At 37.8% G+C, this 20445-nt stretch overlaps 1 protein-coding gene across 1 annotated transcript in view; it reads right to left on the bottom strand.

Annotated features, from left to right (window-relative positions):
* The window catches only part of fat2 (FAT atypical cadherin 2), a 69336-nt gene that overhangs the window by 24402 nt on the left and 24489 nt on the right, over window positions 1-20445 (bottom strand). Inside the window, exons 11-19 of the mRNA XM_067457807.1 lie at window positions 20157-20353; window positions 19690-19843; window positions 18890-19123; window positions 17569-17958; window positions 12108-12319; window positions 10022-10159; window positions 9696-9839; window positions 7786-7983; window positions 5479-6280 (exon numbers count right to left, since the gene is read on the bottom strand). Coding sequence (XP_067313908.1) covers window positions 5479-6280; window positions 7786-7983; window positions 9696-9839; window positions 10022-10159; window positions 12108-12319; window positions 17569-17958; window positions 18890-19123; window positions 19690-19843; window positions 20157-20353 — 2469 coding nt within the window. The remainder of the gene's footprint in view (window positions 1-5478; window positions 6281-7785; window positions 7984-9695; window positions 9840-10021; window positions 10160-12107; window positions 12320-17568; window positions 17959-18889; window positions 19124-19689; window positions 19844-20156; window positions 20354-20445) is intronic.

The raw sequence follows: 20445 nt of genomic DNA, 5'->3' as shown, positions 1-20445 counted from the left end.
AACTCTTCACACAGTGATCACAACTTCAGTCTGTGCAAGCTAAACTGTGGATCATTGGCACTTGATTTGAGACATGAATTAAGTGTTTTGTTGGTTTTTGTGGATTTTGAATGTGAAATAACTGCTGTGAAGCAGAAAGTTGGTTTGGAGAACTGTGTGAAGGATTTTGAAAATGACCAAAGTATTGAGAAATGTGGCCTAGCGATTGTAAAAAATGTAATTTAGTTTAATTTGGCAGGGCAAATCCCAGCATCTTCTCTAGTTTATATGAGAAGGGTTCTGCCACATTGGTAGTTTGAGCTCTATTGGCCTGTGGTTCACAAACTGGTTTTTCAAGGCTTCCCTTATTGAAATGTAAATTGTGAGTGGGGGGTTGTGGGGGTTGAGGAGAGAAACACACAGGCATCGTGATTTACTATCTAACAGGGGACCTGAGTCAGTGTGTGTGTGTGTGTAACATAATCACTATTCAATAATGACCTGCATTTAATACATTAGAGAGCTATTTCTGCTTGATTTAACCCTTTAAACTCAGGTATTGCTGTAAAAACTCTAAATCTTTGTAGTGTGTTTATGATGATAAGAAATGTCACAGCAAACACACAGGCGTCGTGATTTACTATCTAACAGGGGACCTGAGTCAGTGTGTGTGTAACATAATCACTATTCAATAATGACCTGCAATTAATACATTAGAGAGCTATTTCTGCTTGATTTAACCCTTTAAACTCAGGTATTGCTGTAAAAACTCTAAATCTTTGTAGTGTGTTTATGATGATAAGAAATGTCACAGCAAACACACAGGCGTCGTGATTTACTATCTAACAGGGGACCTGAGTCAGTGTGTGTGTAACATATTCACTATTCAATAATGACCGACAACTAATACATTAGAGAGCTATTTCTGCTTGATTTAACCCTTTAAGCTCAGGTATTGCTGTAAAAACTCTAAATCTTTGTAGTGTGTTTATGATGATAAGAAATGTCACAGCAAACACACAGGCGTCGTGATTTACTATCTAACAGGGGACCTGAGTCAGTGTGTGTGTGTAACGTAATCACTATTCAATAATGACCTGCAATTAATACATTAGAGAGCTTTTTCTGCTTGATTTAACCCTTTAAACTCAGGTATTGCTGTAAAAACTCTAAATCTTTGCAGTGTGTTTGTGATGATAAGAAATGTCACAGCAAACACACAGGCGTCGTGATTTACTATCTAACAGGGGACCTGAGTCAGTGTGTGTGTGTAACATAATCACTATTCAATAATGACCTGCAATGAATACATTAGAGAGCTATTTCTGCTTGATTTAACCCTTTAAACTCAGGTATTGCTGTAAAAACTCTAAATCTTTGTAGTGTGTTTATGATGATAAGAAATGTCACAGCAAACACACAGGCGTCCTGATTTACTATCTAACAGGGGACCTGAGTCAGTGTGTGTGTAACAATCACTATTCAATAATGACCTGCAATGAATACATTAGAGAGCTATTTCTGCTTGATTTAACCCTTTAAACTCAGGTATTGCTGTAAAAACTCTAAATCTTTGTAGTGTGTTTATGATGATAAGAAATGTCACAGCAAACACACAGGCGTCGTGATTTACTATCTAACAGGGGACCTGAGTCAGTGTGTGTGTGTAACGTAATCACTATTCAATAATGACCTGCAATTAATACATTAGAGAGCTTTTTCTGCTTGATTTAACCCTTTAAACTCAGGTATTGCTGTAAAAACTCTAAATCTTTGCAGTGTGTTTGTGATGATAAGAAATGTCACAGCAAACACACAGGCGTCGTGATTTACTATCTAACAGGGGACCTGAGTCAGTGTGTGTGTGTAACAATCACTATTCAGTAATGACCTGCAATGAATACATTAGAGAGCTATTTCTGCTTGATTTAACCCTTTAAACTCAGGTATTGCTGTAAAAACTCTAAATCTTTGCAGTGTGTTTGTGATGATAAGAAATGTCACAGCAAACACACAGGCGTCGTGATTTACTATCTAACAGGGGACCTGAGTCAGTGTGTGTGTGTAACAATCACTATTCAATAATGACCTGCAATGAATACATTAGAGAGCTATTTCTGCTTGATTTAACCCTTTAAACTCAGGTATTGCTGTAAAAACTCTAAATCTTTGTAGTGTGTTTATGATGATAAGAAATGTCACAGCAAACACACAGGCGTCGTGATTTACTATCTAACAGGGGACCTGAGTCAGTGTGTGTGTGTAACATAATCACTATTTAATAATGACCTGCAATTAATACATTAGAGAGCTATTTCTGCTTGATTTAACCCTTTAAACTCAGGTATTGCTGTAAAAACTCTAAATCTTTGCAGTGTGTTTGTGATGATAAGAAATGTCACAGCAAACACACAGGCGTCGTGATTTACTATCTAACAGGGGACCTGAGTCAGTGTGTGTGTACCGTAGTCACTATTCAATAATGACCTGCAATGAATACATTAGAGAGCTATTTCTGCTTGATTTAACCCTTTAAACTCAGGTATTGCTGTAAAAACTCTAAATCTTTGCAGTGTGTTTGTGATTATAAGAAATGTCACAGCAAACACACAGGCGTCGTGATTTACTATCTAACAGGGGACCTGAGTGAGTGTGTGTGTAACATAATCACTATTCAATAATGACCGGCAATTAATACATTAGAGAGCTATTTCTGCTTGATTTAACCCTTTAAACTCAGGTATTGCTGTAAAAACTCTAAATCTTTACAGTGTGTTTGTGATGATAAGAAATGTCACAGCAAACACACAGGCGTCGTGATTTACTATCTAACAGGGGACCTGAGTGAGTGTGTGTGTAACAATCACTATTCAATAATGACCGGCAATTAATACATTAGAGAGCTATTTCTGCTTGATTTAACTCTTTAAACTCAGGTATTGCTGTAAAAACTCTAAATCTTTGCAGTGTGTTTATGATGATAAGAAATGTCACAGCAAACACACAGGCGTCGTGATTTACTATCTAACAGGGGACCTGAGTCAGTGTGTGTGTAACGTAATCACTATTCAATAATGACCTGCATTTAATACATTACAGAGCTATTTCTGCTTGATTTAACCCTTTAAACTCAGTTATTGCTGTAAAAACTCTAAATCTTTACAGTGTGTTTGTGATGATAAGAAATGTCACAGCAAACACACAGGCGTCGTGATATACTATCTAACAGGGGACCTGAGTCAGTGTGTGTGTAACGTAATCACTATTCAATAATGACCGGCAATTAATACATTAGAGAGCTATCTCTGCTTGATTTAACCCTTTAAACTCAGGTATTGCTGTAAAAACTCTAAATCTTTGCAGTGTGTTTGTGATGATAAGAAATGTCACAGCAAACACACAGGCGTCGTGATTTACTATCTAACAGGGGACCTGAGTCAGTGTGTGTGTGTAACAATCACTATTCAATAATGACCTGCAATGAATACATTAGAGAGCTATTTCTGCTTGATTTAACCCTTTAAACTCAGGTATTGCTGTAAAAACTCTAAATCTTTGCAGTGTGTTTGTGATGATAAGAAATGTCACAGCAAACACACAGGCGTCGTGATTTACTATCTAACAGGGGACCTGAGTCAGTGTGTGTGTAACGTAATCACTATTCAATAATGACCTGTAATATTCAATAATGTAAATACATTGGTGTACCTGACAATAATCTTAAATGAGAGATGTGGACTGATCATATACTGTAATTATGAAGACACAACAGAGAATGAATTTCTTAAAGAAATGACTTTTCTCTAATGTATTAGGTGTTATGTCTAAGGTATATTGTGTTTGTGTGTGTGTGTGTGTGTGCCTATTGTGATACCAGATGCCTGTGTAAACAAGTTAACTTTTTTTAATGTGTTGACTAACATACTAAAGCACAAGAAGACTTGTGGACTAACTAAGTGTAGTGTGTTACTTGATGTTACATCTTGTAACTTTATTGCGACTGTGTAATAAATATATTTAAAAATAAATTAAAGTATTAAAGTATATTTCAGGTTACAAATAAATACTTCTCAGTACATTCAAAAGAACACAGTTATTATAAAAAGACATATTATTACTTGACACATTATATAGTCTGTACGAAGCTTAACTGCATTTATGTTATTTATTTGTAAAGACATGTAATGGTGGAGATGGCATATATATATGCCAAATGCATATATATATATATATATATATATATATATATATATATATATATATATATATATATATATATATATATATATATATATATATATATATATATATATATATATATATATATATACATATAAAATGAAGACAGACTTGACTGCCAGCTCACTTCACATTCACACACACACAGCTCCACTGCAGACTAATGGAGGTCCCCTGTTGGATAGGTAGACATCGGTCACACACAAACACACACAGCTCCATTAGAGTCTATGGAGGTCCCTGTTGGATAGGTAGACATCGTTCAGGTCCCCTCTTGGCATATTTTTAAAAAATAAAAAAATGCTTATTTGAAGTTATATTATGAATAAGGACCTTAAAAGAAAATTTTGTATGTGATTTTTGTTTCTTCAAAATGACTAGAAACACAGGTCCCCTCTTGGATAGTGTAGAGTGATAGTCCCCTCTTGGTAATATAGACGTGTATGTGTGTGTGTGTGTGTGTGTGTGTGACGATTATATTTCCAGAAATAATGTATTTATTTTTTGTGAGGCTGAGCTGTATTTTCCATATGTCATTATCTAAACGCATCACAGCTCCGAGGACCAGCACTAGAAAAAATAGCTTGCCTTCCATTGAAGCTGCTAGTTTCCATTGGGCCATAGCTTTGACTGACGTGGGTCATCAACCAATCAAAGTTTGGCCCAGAGGCCCAGCGATGTGTCGGCGCACTACCATCAGCCGGCGCTGATGTCATCAGCCATTTGAACTTTTCGCGGATTGTGAGCGTTCTATGTGAAACGAGCTATGGCCGCTGTGGATGACAGGCTGCATTTGAATGATTGATCCTGATGTCAAGCCAGTAATGTTAGCTAATAAGCAGTGTTTTTTCTGTTTCTTTTGATGTTCTTGTTGGTCCGTGTTTTTGTTTGTTTAAGAGTATTTGTGCCAGTAAGATGATTTTGATTCATTTCACCATTTGCCTAAACGGTGACACGTGAGTGCAGTGGTATCATCAGTAAATAGTCAAATTGCCTTTTTGTCCGCTTGGCCCCTCCCAACGAACACGTTGAAAGCGTGGTTCGTAACAGTATTGTGTACAGTGTATTGTATTTGTAGAGTGTGTGTGTGTGGGGGGGGGGTTGTTATGGCGACGGCGTGGGGTGTGTTGATCGTTAGTGAAGGCCCTGACTGAAACCCCACGGTACGCTACTGCAACTAAGTGAGAAATTAGATAATATTCAAGGCTTCTGGGTTTATCCTCAGTGGACATCAGAATAAGACAATGATAGTCTGCCTACCATTGCAGGAGCACATGCTCTCCCAGCTGTGCTGGGGGGTGATGAAGTTTGCCCGCGCTGTGGCGTAGTTACTCAGTCTCCCCTGCCTCATCACTACTGCGTTCCTGCAACCCCGAGGTGGGCAACCAATGCCCAAACAACCATCATGCATCAGTCTCAAGACATTCAAACCCAGTGCATCTTCCACAGTTGAAGGGACCCCATTCAGGCGCTGAGCAGGCATGGGCTGAACGGAGCCATCCTGAGCTCGACGGACCAGCAGCACCTCCATGTTGACAGAGTTTGGCTGCTGTTGCAAACTGGCGATGTGCAGCTCTTGTCGGGGTATGTTTAGCTCCAAGCCCAGACTGCGCTGGAGGCCTCTCCAGTGATCGGACACAAACTCTTCTGCTGAAAGTCCAGCCAACTGCAACGTAAAGCCCTGATCCAGATCATGTTGAGCAGCAGTCCAAATGTGGACCTTCACTCCAGCCCAAATGCTAAATTTACCATCGGACACGCTCACGTTCAATTGGTACAAGCCTGGCTCCAGGTCCTTTTCCACCACGATCTTTCCATCCACAGTGTCCACAGAGAACAGGCCTGGGTCAGGGTCATTAGAGACCAGTTTGTATGATAGGATGTCTTGGGGATCTTGGTCCGTAGCGTGCAGCTTGCCGATGACACGTTTCGAGAACGTCCCCCCAGTGGTGGTGATGAAAACCTCTAGAGGAGTCACAGTGGGTGGATATCGACTCTGCTCTGTGATGTTGATCTTCACCACGCATATAGAGGACAGTGGAGGGTGGCCGCTGTCAGTGACCTGTAGAGATGATATTGTGAAGTGTGAAAAAACATTGCAACGTGCAAGCAATACACTGACCTTTGAGTCGCTTTAAATAATTTAAGATGGTGTGGTAAAATAACTGGCCCACAGATTTCAATTCAGTTTACAACCATAGGTAAGCTTGTACTGCACCATACAAGTCATATTCCCACTAAAGGGATGGCTCACCAAAAAAATAAAAGATTCTGTCATAATTTATTCACTCCTTTGTTATTTTTTGTTTTTTCTTCTGTAAGAAAAGACAGGAAAGAGAGGTTTTGAAAAATGTTCATGCTACTCCCTTCTGTATAATAACTGTGAATGGGGAACAGCATTGAGCACCATTTAGCATTTGATTAAAAAATGTTTTTCAACTTCCAACACCTCATTTTACAGTGCCCTTGTAACACAAGGTACATGTAGTTACTATTAATTACATGCATATAACCATAAACCACACCCGTTTTACCAATTGCTCTGACACTTGGGCTAAATATCAAAAAACCAAGACAAAGGAAAACAGGATTATGCTTAGAAATGCAGTGTTACAACATACAGGACTTCACAAAGTAAGAGTGAATACACAGAGATTAAACAGGCAAGAGTAAATGAGATAATAACAAGCAGGTGGAAGTAATCAGAACATGATTAATCAAGGCAATGGGTTATGGTCATGGTGATGGAGCAGTCATAATATAAAACAGGTAGAAGGAGTAATGGAGATCATAGGCGCTCCAGCTGGTGGTTATGACAGTAAGTACACGTAGTTAATTATTAGTACTCAGTGTATACAGTGTATTACTTTATTTGAAGGTGTCACTGTTACAGTGTATACATTTAAATACTAATTTATATTATGTAAATAGATGCACTTACTATAGGTTTAGGGTAATATTTGGGTTTGATTCAGGGTTAGTTGCATGTAATTATGCATTATTTATAGTTATTAACTACATGTAATATCTGTAACTGATACTGTACTGATATGAATAATATAATATAATATAATATAATATAATATAATATAATATAATATAATATAATATAATATAATATAATATATAAAATAAAATAAAATAAAATAAAAAATATTTCTGCTTATAATTCTTGGCCTTGAAAGTTTCAATGATGTTGCTGCCTATGGAAAGGTCCAAGAGCTTTCAGATTTCATTAAAAATATCTTCATTTGTGTTCCGAAGATGAACGGTCTTACGGGTTTGGAACGACATGAGGTTGAGTAACTGATAACAGAATTTTAATTTTTGGGTGAACTATATCTCTTTAAGGTGCATTTATTGTTGCCCTTGCTCACTTAGTCGCTTGAATTCACCATGCTGACAAACAGAAAGTTGCTTGATTTTACCACACTGGTAAAACATAAGGATGAGTAAATGATGACAGTCTTTCATTTTTGGTTGAACCATCCCTTTAAACTTATTACAAGCATGTGTTGTAAACATGTGCTGTACTCGTAACTGAAGTTAATGAATGAAATCTTTCACCTGGATTTTTAGCAGATGCTGAGGCTTGCTTCTCCTCCTCAGTTGGGAGGATACGGAGAGCAGTCCTCCTTGGTCAATGTGAAAACTCTTGTCCTCATTTCCCGAGACAATATGGAAAGAGAAGGGAGGGCCGTTCTGAGGCGTATCTTTGTCTGTTACCAGCAGCTGCAGAATTCCACTGCCCACAGCCTCCCCTTCCTGTATCCAGAAAAACACCATTAATCAAGCCGCACAGCTCGGGAAAATACCATCTGACTTTTAGGATAGTTGTGGCTGTCCATTCTTGAAGGTAAATAAACAATAACATAAATACATTCTTTATTTTGATTCTGATGATTCTCGCTCTTAAGTTCAGTTTTATTGTATTTTATTGCTGTGGCAACAGAATCGGCCTTGATGACCAAAGGCAAATCATCAAAATTGTTGGAAAAGAATAATCATGTTCAATCTACCCTGATGTTTGTATGTTTCTTGGTTCAAAATCAATAGCGTATTTCTGTCACGGGACTCATTCTTAATGCAACAAATCGAAGCTTGAAGACAAAACCCAATTCTGTCGAAATGAAAACACAGCAAGAACAGATGGTGATTTTTATCACTCTGTCTGCATTTGTCAGCCAAGTGCTACCGATTGGACTGACGTGTTCTCTTCGTCTCCCTTCAAGCTGGCACAACTGGAACAGGTAATTGAAACAGAATGATCGGCTGGAAGAGCTGAGCCTAATTGTAACTGACCACCTACATGGTGCCAAATAGCCACTGCACTCTAAAGACACAGACACCTTAGGTGGGGTAAATGGGGTGTGAAAAATATTTCCAAGTCAGCAGAGTTGGCCCTATAATTAGCAGCAATGGATCCGGCTGAATCTGAACGGGTAAACAGACGGACCGAATGCTGGAGCAGGAAGAAAAAAATCCTATATTATGCATGGCTGATTGGCTCTTTAGCCTAAAATCTTCCCTTCCCATGTGCCAATGAGCAGAAATTAAATGACAACTGTGTCCGAAACCTGAAAACAAAGCAGTATATGGAGGCATCTGGTTGGTTTTGGCACTTTTGATGTCCCACAACACTATGGACCCTATCATACACCCCACTTAACGCAAGTGTTTTTTGCTAGTTTCAGCCAGACACAGTTAATATTTTCCCGTTGTTTAAATAGCAATTGCATTAGCACCCATCTGTAAACACCTATGGGCATGCTGGTCTGAAAACAAGGTGCGTTCAGGCGCATTGTTTGCGTGTTGCTATTTTGAGACAACTGAAAAACAACTGTGACATTGACCAACAAAAACCTGGTTTAAAGTGTAGTATTGTTGTGTTATTTAAAGGGCGTACTAGTAATATGGGGGGTTCACAACGCGTGTACACTCTGCTAATTATACACGCAGGGACGCACAGCACCACACACTGCTATGTAAAAATGTATGTAAAAATAAAAGTATTCCTCTCTGGAGTCAATCTTTCCAATCGCAAATTCTGGCATGTAAACAGCAATTCCACCATGGTGCCAGCGCAACATGTGAATGGGAGATGAGACTCTGACTTGGTTTATTACATGTTACACACATAATTGATTAAGGTACAAATCTTTTGGACCATGCGCCTGGCGCGTCAACCGTTTTTTTCTGTCGTTAAACTAGCAAAAGTGGATTCGGACATGCACTAAGTCCACCTGCACCATGCTTAGATTTTTAAAATAGGGCCCATTGTGTGATTCAGTGGTTGGTTGAAGTGTCTGATGGAGAGGTAAGAATTAAAAATCAATTTTCAACACTATTTAATTTCTATCGCAAAATAACTATTGCATTCATTAAATATTTTCTTAGTTATCTCTGAAGAGCATTTGCCTGTCTGAAGAAAGTTAACTGATTAAATAGCTGGGCAGGGAGGCAAAAAGTGTGTTTACCTGAAGAACAAGGCTGTGATTGATCTGCGAGAACATCGGTGGGTTGTCGTTGACGTCAGATATGGTCACTGTCACCTGGACGGCAGAGGATAAAGGGGGATCGCCTTCATCGGCAGCTTGCACAGTTAATGAGTAGTGAGTTATCTGAAAAGCGAGGGGTCGTGTCATGGGATTATGAAGATATGAACATCATGGCAGGAACGTTCAATAACAGCAGTCAAATATGCACAGTAGTTCATCTGTGATCAGAGGATATAACTAAATCCCTGATAAAACAAGAGAGTACGTGTTTTGGGTGGCGATTAAAGAATGAAACCGAAACTCACCTCTTCCCTATCCAGGGTGGAGCGCACTGTAATGTGGCCGGTGCGAGGGTCGATGCTGAACTGCTGCTTTGGATCACCATTCACAATGGAGTACATGATGAAATTATTTGGAGGCCCATCAAGGTCAACGGCACTTACCTGAGACAGATGCATAGTGAAGGAAAGGAAGATGAGCACACCTGAGTGATATTAAGCAAAGCTTTAAAGCTCTGGATTACTGCCGATTCTTTTAAACCAACGGTCTGCATCAGACACGCCTAATGTCCCAATGAATATCTGAAAAGCCTGTGAGTGCTAATAAACAATCACCATTAGCTGATTGCTGCATTCAGAATGTTTTTCTGATCGCTTAACTGACAGATGCAGTAAATCATTCGCTCAACAGCTGCCACAATAACTTGTCTCAATCCCGTCACCAGATTGACAACAGCTGTCTTTACTTTGCTTCACAGAGAGCATAGAGAGAAAGTCCGAGACACATTATACATGTGAAGTCAAAGGCAATATGACAACAGTTCAAAAACACAACATAATAATAATAATAGTTTTCATACTGAGCATTTTTCTCTCGTTTTCCATTAAAAATCCATCCCTAAAACAAGATATGTTTAGTGCTTAAATAAAAATGAAATGAAATAAATGAAATTAAATCTAATTAAATGTAAAAACAGTACTAAGATGATTTACTAAAATGATTAAAACTAAAAAATACAAACATATGTATGCACATATGATTAAAAAAATAAATCTAGTGTTATTTGAGAATTATATAAATAATTCTCAAATAACACTAGATCTATTTATTTCATCATATGTTCATACATATTTTTTTCTATCCTCATTTCTGAAGGATATGGAAGGATAAGGAAAGACTTAGGACATACATTATTTGTCTATCTATTATTTTTCTTAGCACGTTGGAAAAATTTGTTTTCTTGATTTAGTGGGGTTTATGTGTTAAATAAGAAAAAAAGGATGTCCTAATGTGGAATACTCTTGCCTGGTTTCACAGACAGGGCTTAAATTAAGCCAGGCTTAGGCCTTAGTTCAATTAGGATATTTAAGTAGTTTTTATAAATGAAATGTGTAACAACTGAAAATCAAAATAAAAAATAAAAAAATTACTGAATCTTAAAACAAAACAATGGCACTGATATATTTTAGGATATGTCTGATCAAGTTTCATTCAGTTAAAACCGCTCAAACATGCATTTTAGTCTGGGACTAGCTTAAATGTGACATGAACTGGCTTTTACATTTTTATATTCTGTTGTCTGAGGTCAACTAATGACGTTTGTGTGTTTTTTATATTCAAAAACATCATAATAAATAAATTAAAGGCTATTTCCTACACTGGTTTTGAGGCTCTCTGCACTGTAAATTTGGAAGTAAACGCCCACGGCTAGGATTGAATAAGATTTGCATATTTAATGAGCTTCTGCTCCCCTGCCAGTTTTACATGAGGGATCGATTTTTTTGAAAGGGGCAACCGGAATGATTCTCTCACAGGGCTCGCAAAACGTCTATCAAACAAACACAATGATTTATCTCTCATCCACCCATGATTGATTGGAATATTATTATTTTTTATTACTTGGCCCGCCTGATTGGAGGATATAAGCGCGAACTGCACACACACACACATACTTGCACACATTCAAATATCACGCCAGGAGAGTGAACAACGTTGTCTGGCTATCACCAGTTACGGTTTCTCCGTTCTATACATCATTGATTAATATATATTTGAGAGCTCTTGTTTTCTGGGCCTGGTGTCAATAAAAGCTTTTCTTTGACAAGGAACAAGAAAGTTTTCAGCTCCGAAACTTACAGGATATTCTTATATCATGATTAACTTTTATATATCAAAGGCTCAAGGGAAAGTTGATTTCTCAATTCATCCCCCTTTTAAGCCTTGTCTGTGAAACCAGCCACTATCTTATGCATAAAGCAAATATATTTTTTCTTGAAACCAAGAACTTGATCATTGGCAGTGCATCTGCAGCAATAACACAGTCAGCTTTAGCCTTATTTGGAAAAGTTTCAACACTAGATGTTCAGTGACAGTTAAGGAAACATGTGATACCTCCAGAACCATGTCCCCAGGTGAAATGTCCTCGGCAATCACAGCACTGTAGCTACTGCGGTTAAAGACAGGTGGGTTGTCGTTGACGTCTGTGATATTGATGATAACCGTGGCAATGTCACTGAGCAGTGGTTTGCCCCTTGCCCCCTCCACTGACAGGTAATACTCGCGGCAGAGCTCAAAATCCAGCGCAGCGTTCAGAGACAGCAAACCTGTGGCACAAAGCAACAAAATCACATCCAGTCATGTCTGGCATTTTTAGTTTTTCTCATCCAGCATAAATCTATCTCTTTATCAGTTTTACCAGATATACTGACCAGGTTAAAAGTGCCAAAAATATCAGAGAAAATGAATGTTTCTAAAAATAAATAAAATAAAAAAGATCTACCACCATATACTTTGACAGGTTTGGCTGTAAAATTCCCAAATACTGCTTGTGTGAACAATATTGGCAAAATACAAAATTATTTTGATGTGTTTGGATGCAATTCCCCAGTGATAGAACCACAACTGACCAGCTCATTTACAATTCTCATGTAAACCGAACTATATGAAATTAAAGATTTATTGTTCAGTGTCAATCCAAACTAATTCTGCTGTACCATGTGCCTAACATGCTGTATGTTCAGTATATAATAGTGCTGACAGAAACTTTTGGATGAGAGTTAAAGCATTTCTATATATAATAGCATCTGATTTTCTTTTATCACTGCATAGACTGACCAAATAGAAAACTTGCATTCAATCTTGATTAAAATCTCTAATGTACTTCCCAGTGGAGTTGAACTGAATGCATAATATCTTTTATGCAATGCTGCAGTCCTGTTTTTGCAAAGTGCTTAATTCCTACAAGAGGCTGATTCATCTAAAGTATTTAAAAAGCTGTTGGGATTTACTCTGTGCATTATGGGTAGACACTGCTATTATATGTATTATTCCCCAGCAGCAGAGGAAGCTTAATGAACCTCTTGCTGATCTGTCTTCTCACATTTTTAGAGTAAAACCAGATAGAACGTAACAACAAAAGCATTGGCATTTTTACTTAAAGCTCAAGAAATGAGTTTTCAACAAATGCAAAATTGCTCTCTGTAATGTCTTTTTTCATTGATTTAAAAGATCAAGGGCTATGTTGTGTCACTTAATGGCTATCTTAGAGATCCACCAGTGTATTATAAACAATGTGCAGTGTTTGTCCTTGGCACATGTTCTGTCAATATAGATGTGTTTGAACATAGAGCTCGTGTTCCATTCAAGAGTGGAGAGCAATAGCAATCCTCGCGAAATCAAAAGAAGCACTTGTCAATGTCAAGTGTAGTGAAGATGCATCAGTGTTCTCTGCATTTTGCCATGGATGGTTCACTGGGACAAAATGTGTATCTATAGATCATTTAATTGTAGAATGGAGAGTGATGCAGGCTGTTATGGTAACAAATGTCAGCATTCATAAAAAATAACAGTCCATGTGGACTGTAAACGTAAACATCAGTTTGCGTCCGGTCTTTATTTTTCATTCAGTTCAAAAGGCAGAAATCAGCTTTTGAACATTCTGTTAGTGCAGAGATCACACTCCACTGATCTTGTTGTGAGAGAGGCAATGTGACACTGAACAGTGGGTAATAAGATGTAAAACTGTGACATCTACTGGAAGAACTGGAAAAATATATATTATTTCATGAGGGTTTATGATTCATGAGATCCTGAAATGACAAACCCATGCGCTTAATATTTATAATGGCAAAAAACAGGGTTTCTTGTCCTCTGATAATGATTTTACTCATGAGTGTTTAATTGACAATAAAGGACTACTTCCCTTCAGCTCTCAATGACATGTAGAGTACATTCATCTATTTTTATAATTGGTGTGAGAAAGAATGTCTTAATTGACTGATGATCAACACCCAGATACACAAATGTGCAACCTATTGAACAGACTGTACCTCACTGTTTTTAAAATGCGCTACCTTGATCATCTACTTTGACTAAGGGCATATGGGTGGGGGCAAATTCTGCAGTTAATTTGCCTACAGTAACCTGCAAAAAAAGTCACTCGTGAAAAATGAAGACCTCATGTAATGAGCATGTGCAAACATGCAAGTTCACCCATCACCCATAAGCAGTAAGATTCTTATTCAGTCATTTTAATATGTATATACCCCCATTACATTAGCTTTATGTTGTTTATTAAATTCTAATTAAAATAAAATGTAACTGTCTAATATGGTGATCAATGTTACTATTTTTGTTAATATTTTTTGTATTTGATTTTTAGAGTTAAAATGTGATAAGCTACCATGTTTTGGTAAGACAGGAAATGTAACAACTATAAAGCACCAGGTCCTCTTCAAAGAAGAGGATTTTTTTTTTCTAAATTGCAGTGGTATATCTGGATTGAAAACATAAACTATATGGTCAAATCATGCAAATTTCACCAAAATAGTTCATTGAGCCTGAAAGGAAATATTGCTGATACAACACTAAAGAACTGATTTTGAACTTTAAAACCATCTATTTAGCCCTGTTTCCACCTAAATTACCTGGAACAATTTGTTCCAAAACGTTGCAAAACCTTTTTTTTTCTTTTAAACAGAAATGGAGGATCATTAAACAACCGGTTCTGATGAAAATGCGTTGCCACTATGGCAGCTGAGAAGGCCATTCTTTGTGTTCTTTTTGAAGAATTCTCAGCGCCTGATGAAATCTGTATAAATATGTGTTTAATACTGCAAAACACCCTCGATGTTACAGTCACTACCCTTGCACCCCAGAATAAAAGAGAACATCCCAATCGAGTGAGGGGATTTATGGAAACTGTGGTCCCTAATTATTGTGATCCAACATTTGCCTCGCATTACAAGTAAAGGATAATCCACTTCTCACCTCCGAGACTGTTATATGATCTATAATGATATTGTTATTTGTATTATGAGTATTAGGCTTATCGTTATTGCTGATCACTGTTGTGCTAGGATATTTAATATTTAATACTAAATAATCAGAGGAGAACAAAAAAGTTTATGAAAGTGTCATTTGTTAATACAATAACAAAATATATAAACATAATATTATTATGGACCCATAGTGTGAGCTGTCACTTTAATACAGCATTGTTTATAAACATGTTGCTGATTGGGCTGACATTTTTGACACACTTATCAAACAAGGAAAAACGTATCTCAAACCTGTTGCACACCGTTTCCAGAAAAACATGTCGTTCAACGGGAAACGGTAGCAAAACGGTGTGCACTGGTTTGAGCTTGAACATGCGCCTGCTGCTGTCTGCATTTCCACCGCGGTTTAAAGTACCATGAAGATTAGTCCGGTGACGTGAGAAAACAAGGATAAAAAGGTCTTTTGAAAGGTGGCGTGAAACACGGAACTCCATGTTTTGAAGGGGTTCAAAATGGACACAGGGATGGCTTTTTTTGAGCTGGAAAGGTAGGCCAAAGACATTTCAATGGTTAAATTATGTAACAGTAGCACACTTGTTCGCTTAATTCATACAGCTACAGAGTGTTCTTTGTTGTGCCTTTCTCGTTTTGCTATGTGCATTATGGTACATATCAATTATTTTGTGCTGGCTATGAGAGGAAGCAATTCACCTCTACTCCACTTTAATTTGTTGGTATATGACAATTAGAAGTTAGACTGCACAGAAATACAAACTGAACTACAGGTATCCCTAATACACATTAAATGTAGTCAACAATTTGAAAATAAATTATAATTTGCACAGTTTGATGTGATATGATAAGTGATAGTTGAATTGAATCATCAAGATTTATTGCAGTGCTTTTTTTCCCGTGGTCAGAACAAAAGTGGATATTAACACTAGCTCAGATTAATATAGGGCTTGCCTTAATTTCAAAAAGGAGAATCTGTGATTCCGAATGACAGTATCCACACCAGAACAGTGACTGACAGCCACACATTCTCCTCAAAACATTGGATTCATCCACGCTGTGCCATTTCAAGGTAGCCTAGAAATCTAGAAACACCCTAGCGGCTGCAAATCTAATCTGCCGCGAGTGTCGTCTAGCAACTCTCAATACAATTCTGAGCTGTAAAAACCAAACTCTGGTCAGGCCAATCACATCGTGTATAGAGTCGGTGGGCGGGGCTTAACATGGTGACAGCAGACTTGCGCTTGCGTGCTTCTAGTAAACACAGAGGCTGTCGAACGGCAGTCTTTCAATTCGGCTTTGACCGCGACTCTGGAAGAATTGGAGTTAAGCTTTTCTCTGAGAAAAGAACAAAGAACGGCACTGAAGTCATTCTTAAGAAGGGAAGATGTGTTCGGAGTTTTGCCGACCGGATACAGCGAATGTTTAATCAAACAAACGAGCTCCGCTTCACGTTGCTTTGGTTGGTTGTAGCGATATCCTATTGCTTGCAAAAGGGAGTTTGAAAGACAACCGTTTATCCCGCCCCTCGGATTGAGCCCTGTCAATGGTGCATTTCCAGACCAAACATCTTGATGTGGGTTTGGCTTGTCAGGCTAAATTCAAGGCACAATTTAGGTAAAGTTGATAATTCCGCAAATAACTGCAATTGCAGATTACGAACAGAGATGGCAACAATGAGTAAAAACTACGGACTGCAGCTTTAAAATGAATCACTAAACTCTAGGCAAAAGTCCAAAATATAATACCCAGCAGATCTGAGCTTGACTATTCATTGCTGTGAATGTGTGAGAAACTACACATACACAAATCTACACATAGAGGATTTACAGCTTTTTGGAAAGAAATTACCTTTAAACAGCCAATTGATTTCTGCTGAATGCTTGCTAGCAGGCAGAACTCACAGTTTTGTATTGTTTGACAAGACAACTAATAAAGAGTTAGGCTCAATCCTTCATGAAAGTCCTGCAGCGTGAAGGCTCTGAGGATTTGCGATAAGAGGACAAGAGCAAGAAAGAGAGGGAGACTAAGAGGACTGAACAGATGGGAATAAACAAGCTAACAAGTGCCTTTGTGGATTCAAAACATGTCAGCACAGGTTCTTCAATTCAACATGTACTCATGCTGAAGAAGATTCCAGCTTTACACAACAGCAATAAAGCCACAGAGGATCAATTGAGGCATTTACAATGGCATTTTACTGATATGTCTACTTTCTATGAATGTACATAGATAACAAACATATTCTGACTCAAACTTGTAATTTTCATAAAAAATTCAGATCAGAATTTTTAGTAAAAGGGTTAATGAAAAATAAAAGTGTCAGGGATAGGACTAACTAAGTGCTTCTTGTCATTTTTTCGGTTGGTTCCACTTTGATTACATCAAGATAAAAGATTACGAAAAAAAACTAACAAACCCAAAACTACCTCTAAAATTAAAGTGTTTCTAAGTGTAAAAATGCTGATATGTTTGAAGTCTTGCCATTCATTTCATGATTCATAATTACAAAACAAATTAAACATTTACCAATAGAGAAAACTAATTGAAAAAGCCCTCACCTGTCATAGTGTTTATCTGGAATCGCCCGTCGTCATTGCCAGAGAGGATAGTATATCGCACAGGCTCGTTATCGGTGCCATCTTTGGTGAGGGCAGACACACTGATCACCTCCGACCCAATCTGTAACGATTCTGGGATTTGTAGAGAGTACTCCGAGCTGAGGAACAATGGCTGGTAATCACTCAGGATGACCACATGTACTGCAATTGTGGCAAAGGAGAAAAGGTGGCGAGGGAGGCCCCGGTCAGTTGCTTTTACTTTCATCTCATAGGTGGACTTGGTCTCATCAGCTAGAGATCTCTCCAGTCTTAAAATGCCTGAGATTTCATCTAGGGAGAAGAAACCACTGTCGGCGCCTTGAAGAGAATACCTCACCTCTGAGTTTATACCTGTAAGAGTTATATAACATGATATTCTCAGTATTATAGTACAGGATATCACAATAGCAGAGCAACAGATGACTGAAAACAAGAATCTGGGGTCTTAAAAGCAATATTATATCTATTTAAATACACTATTAACAAACAAACTACAGGCATTAAGCCGAACATCACACAAACAAACAAGGAAACAAGTCATATTGCATCTGGTTGTCGGAGAAAGTGTTAGCAGCAATATGAATTGAAAGCTATATCAATGGACTTTTAAGGTAATCAGCCAACCTAGGTAATTCTTTGTACTGTTGGTATTTTATTAAATTTAAATGTGAAAGTGTTAGTAAAATAAAAATAAAAACTTTTAGATATCAATCTGCTTATGCAATGGAGATTATGTTTTTTCTCAGCTTTGTTCACTCCTTTAAAGGTATCTTGAGTAAAACGGCTCTATGTTTAACAAAGCACATGCAAAAGACCTGAACCGGAAGCGATGTAACCTGTTTTACAGAATACAGAAGTTTGTTGCACACAACCCCTTTTGGCTACTGTTGATTTATGTTCACATTGCGAGATAAAAACATTCCTTTCTTTGACTTTGCACATGTCTGCATTACTTGTGCTTAGAAAGGATAACGTCATTAAATCACTTGTTGAAGACGCATTATATAAGAGCAAAGTAGTTCAAATCCACATGAATCCTTGTGACGGTACTCTACAAGTTCACACACATCTCCAGGTGTGGTCTTTCCCTCCCTATTCATGTTTCTCTGTCACAGCCTTCAATCCTACATCAAACACTGCATACCTTTAGGTTTTCAACCTGCATTTGATGGGTCAAAGGAAAAGGCAGAGACTTTTAATGCTTTCTGAGTGGATAAGCCGAAAATAGTCTGTGGGTTTTTCTTTAAAGCAGCCATTCGTGACAACAGAAACAGTGCCATACCTGTGTCTGGATCTTTGGCATAGATGACAGCAATAGGCGTTCTAATCGTGGTGTTGTCAAACACAGTGATTTCATAATGGCTCGTGGAGAATTGTGGCGGGTTGTCATTCAAGTCTTGCACCATGAGTGTGATGTCTGCCTGACAAGAACGGCCACCGCCATCAGTCGCTTTGACAACAAGATCATACTCTGATTCCCGCTCCCGGTCCAAGACAGCAAAGGTGTATAGCTCTCCTAAAAAAAAGCATATGCTTGAAACCAGGTTTTTTTTTTTTTAAAGACAATAACAGGGATCGGTTAAACACGGTGTTGGAACATGTATGGTATCTAAGACAAGTCTTAACTAGTTATTTATGTGATAAATATGTGCAACAGATTATTTACTTGAAGATAGTGGTTTAATTTCTTTACCATGGCTGCAAAAACAAAGAAAGTTGCTGTTTCAAGAACTTAACACTACAGAGCTTGACACAGTCCTATGTTTCTAGTGTTGCCTGAAGCATTTCATGCATCTTGTATCTTGTTAACTTAATATAGCAATCTTAAAAGATGTTACATTTAGATAGAATGCCCTGGAAGAGATTAGGTCACATAAACATATCATAAATCAAACACTCTCATTGTTAACAAGGAATTCCAGAAATCCAAAATGTCCTGAGAAAGTTGCCTCTTATCTTCTTTGTTGATTTGATTTCCTCATACAGTAAGCAAAAGTCGTTGCAAACTTTTCTTCAGTCTCAAACTGCTTCAAACTGTAAATGCTACCTCTACCTGTATGAGGTTCGAGAGATTAAAATTACCAGTTTTGGAGTCAAAATTGAACTTGTCTGCATTAGGTCCATGAAGAGTGAATGACACCTGGCCATTTGTTCCAATGTCTGGATCAGAAGCAGAGATCTTCAGGATGAACAAGCCTGGTGGAGAATTCTCCACGACAGCCTCTGTATATAGTAACTGGGAAAAGGGAAAAAAATTACGTTGCCATCAACCAACATCACATTTCAGAATTTCTTCAATTCTTCAGGTTCTAGTATGTAGACTTTTCTACAGGCCCTTTTATGTCCCAGGGGATTTTAACTGAATACATTTATTATTTTTTTGTGATTGGTGATTGATTGATTATCACATTAAAGCAGTATTGGAATCTATCTATTTTATATATCTGTGATATATATATATATATGGGGACAAAACTGCCACTATTTGAAGAAACACATATAAAACATGCAAAAACATACTGATATCTTCTGGAAAATGCCTGACTTACTTGTTCACACAAAGGACTGTTGTCATTGAGGTCAAGAACATGGACCTCAACATTGGTAGAGGTTTGAAACCTTCCATCTGTGGCTGTTATCTTAAGGGTGTACTTGTCTTTGTCTTCTCTGTCAAGCGGACCTTTGGAAATCACATTCCACTCCTCCCCTGCTGCTGTGACTGAGAACTGGCCTAATGGGTCTCCATCTTCAAAGATGAAGACAGCAACAGTATGTGTGTAAAACAAAAATACATAATTTTGCCTATGCAAAATACAACAGCCAAAGCAAGAAGTCAAA

The sequence above is a fragment of the Pseudorasbora parva genome, chromosome 11 (assembly GCF_024679245.1).
Source record: "Pseudorasbora parva isolate DD20220531a chromosome 11, ASM2467924v1, whole genome shotgun sequence".
Classification (NCBI taxonomy): Eukaryota; Metazoa; Chordata; class Actinopteri; order Cypriniformes; family Gobionidae; genus Pseudorasbora; species Pseudorasbora parva.
Note: the sequence above shows the minus strand (reverse complement) of the source record. Positions and strands in the feature narration are given on the sequence as shown.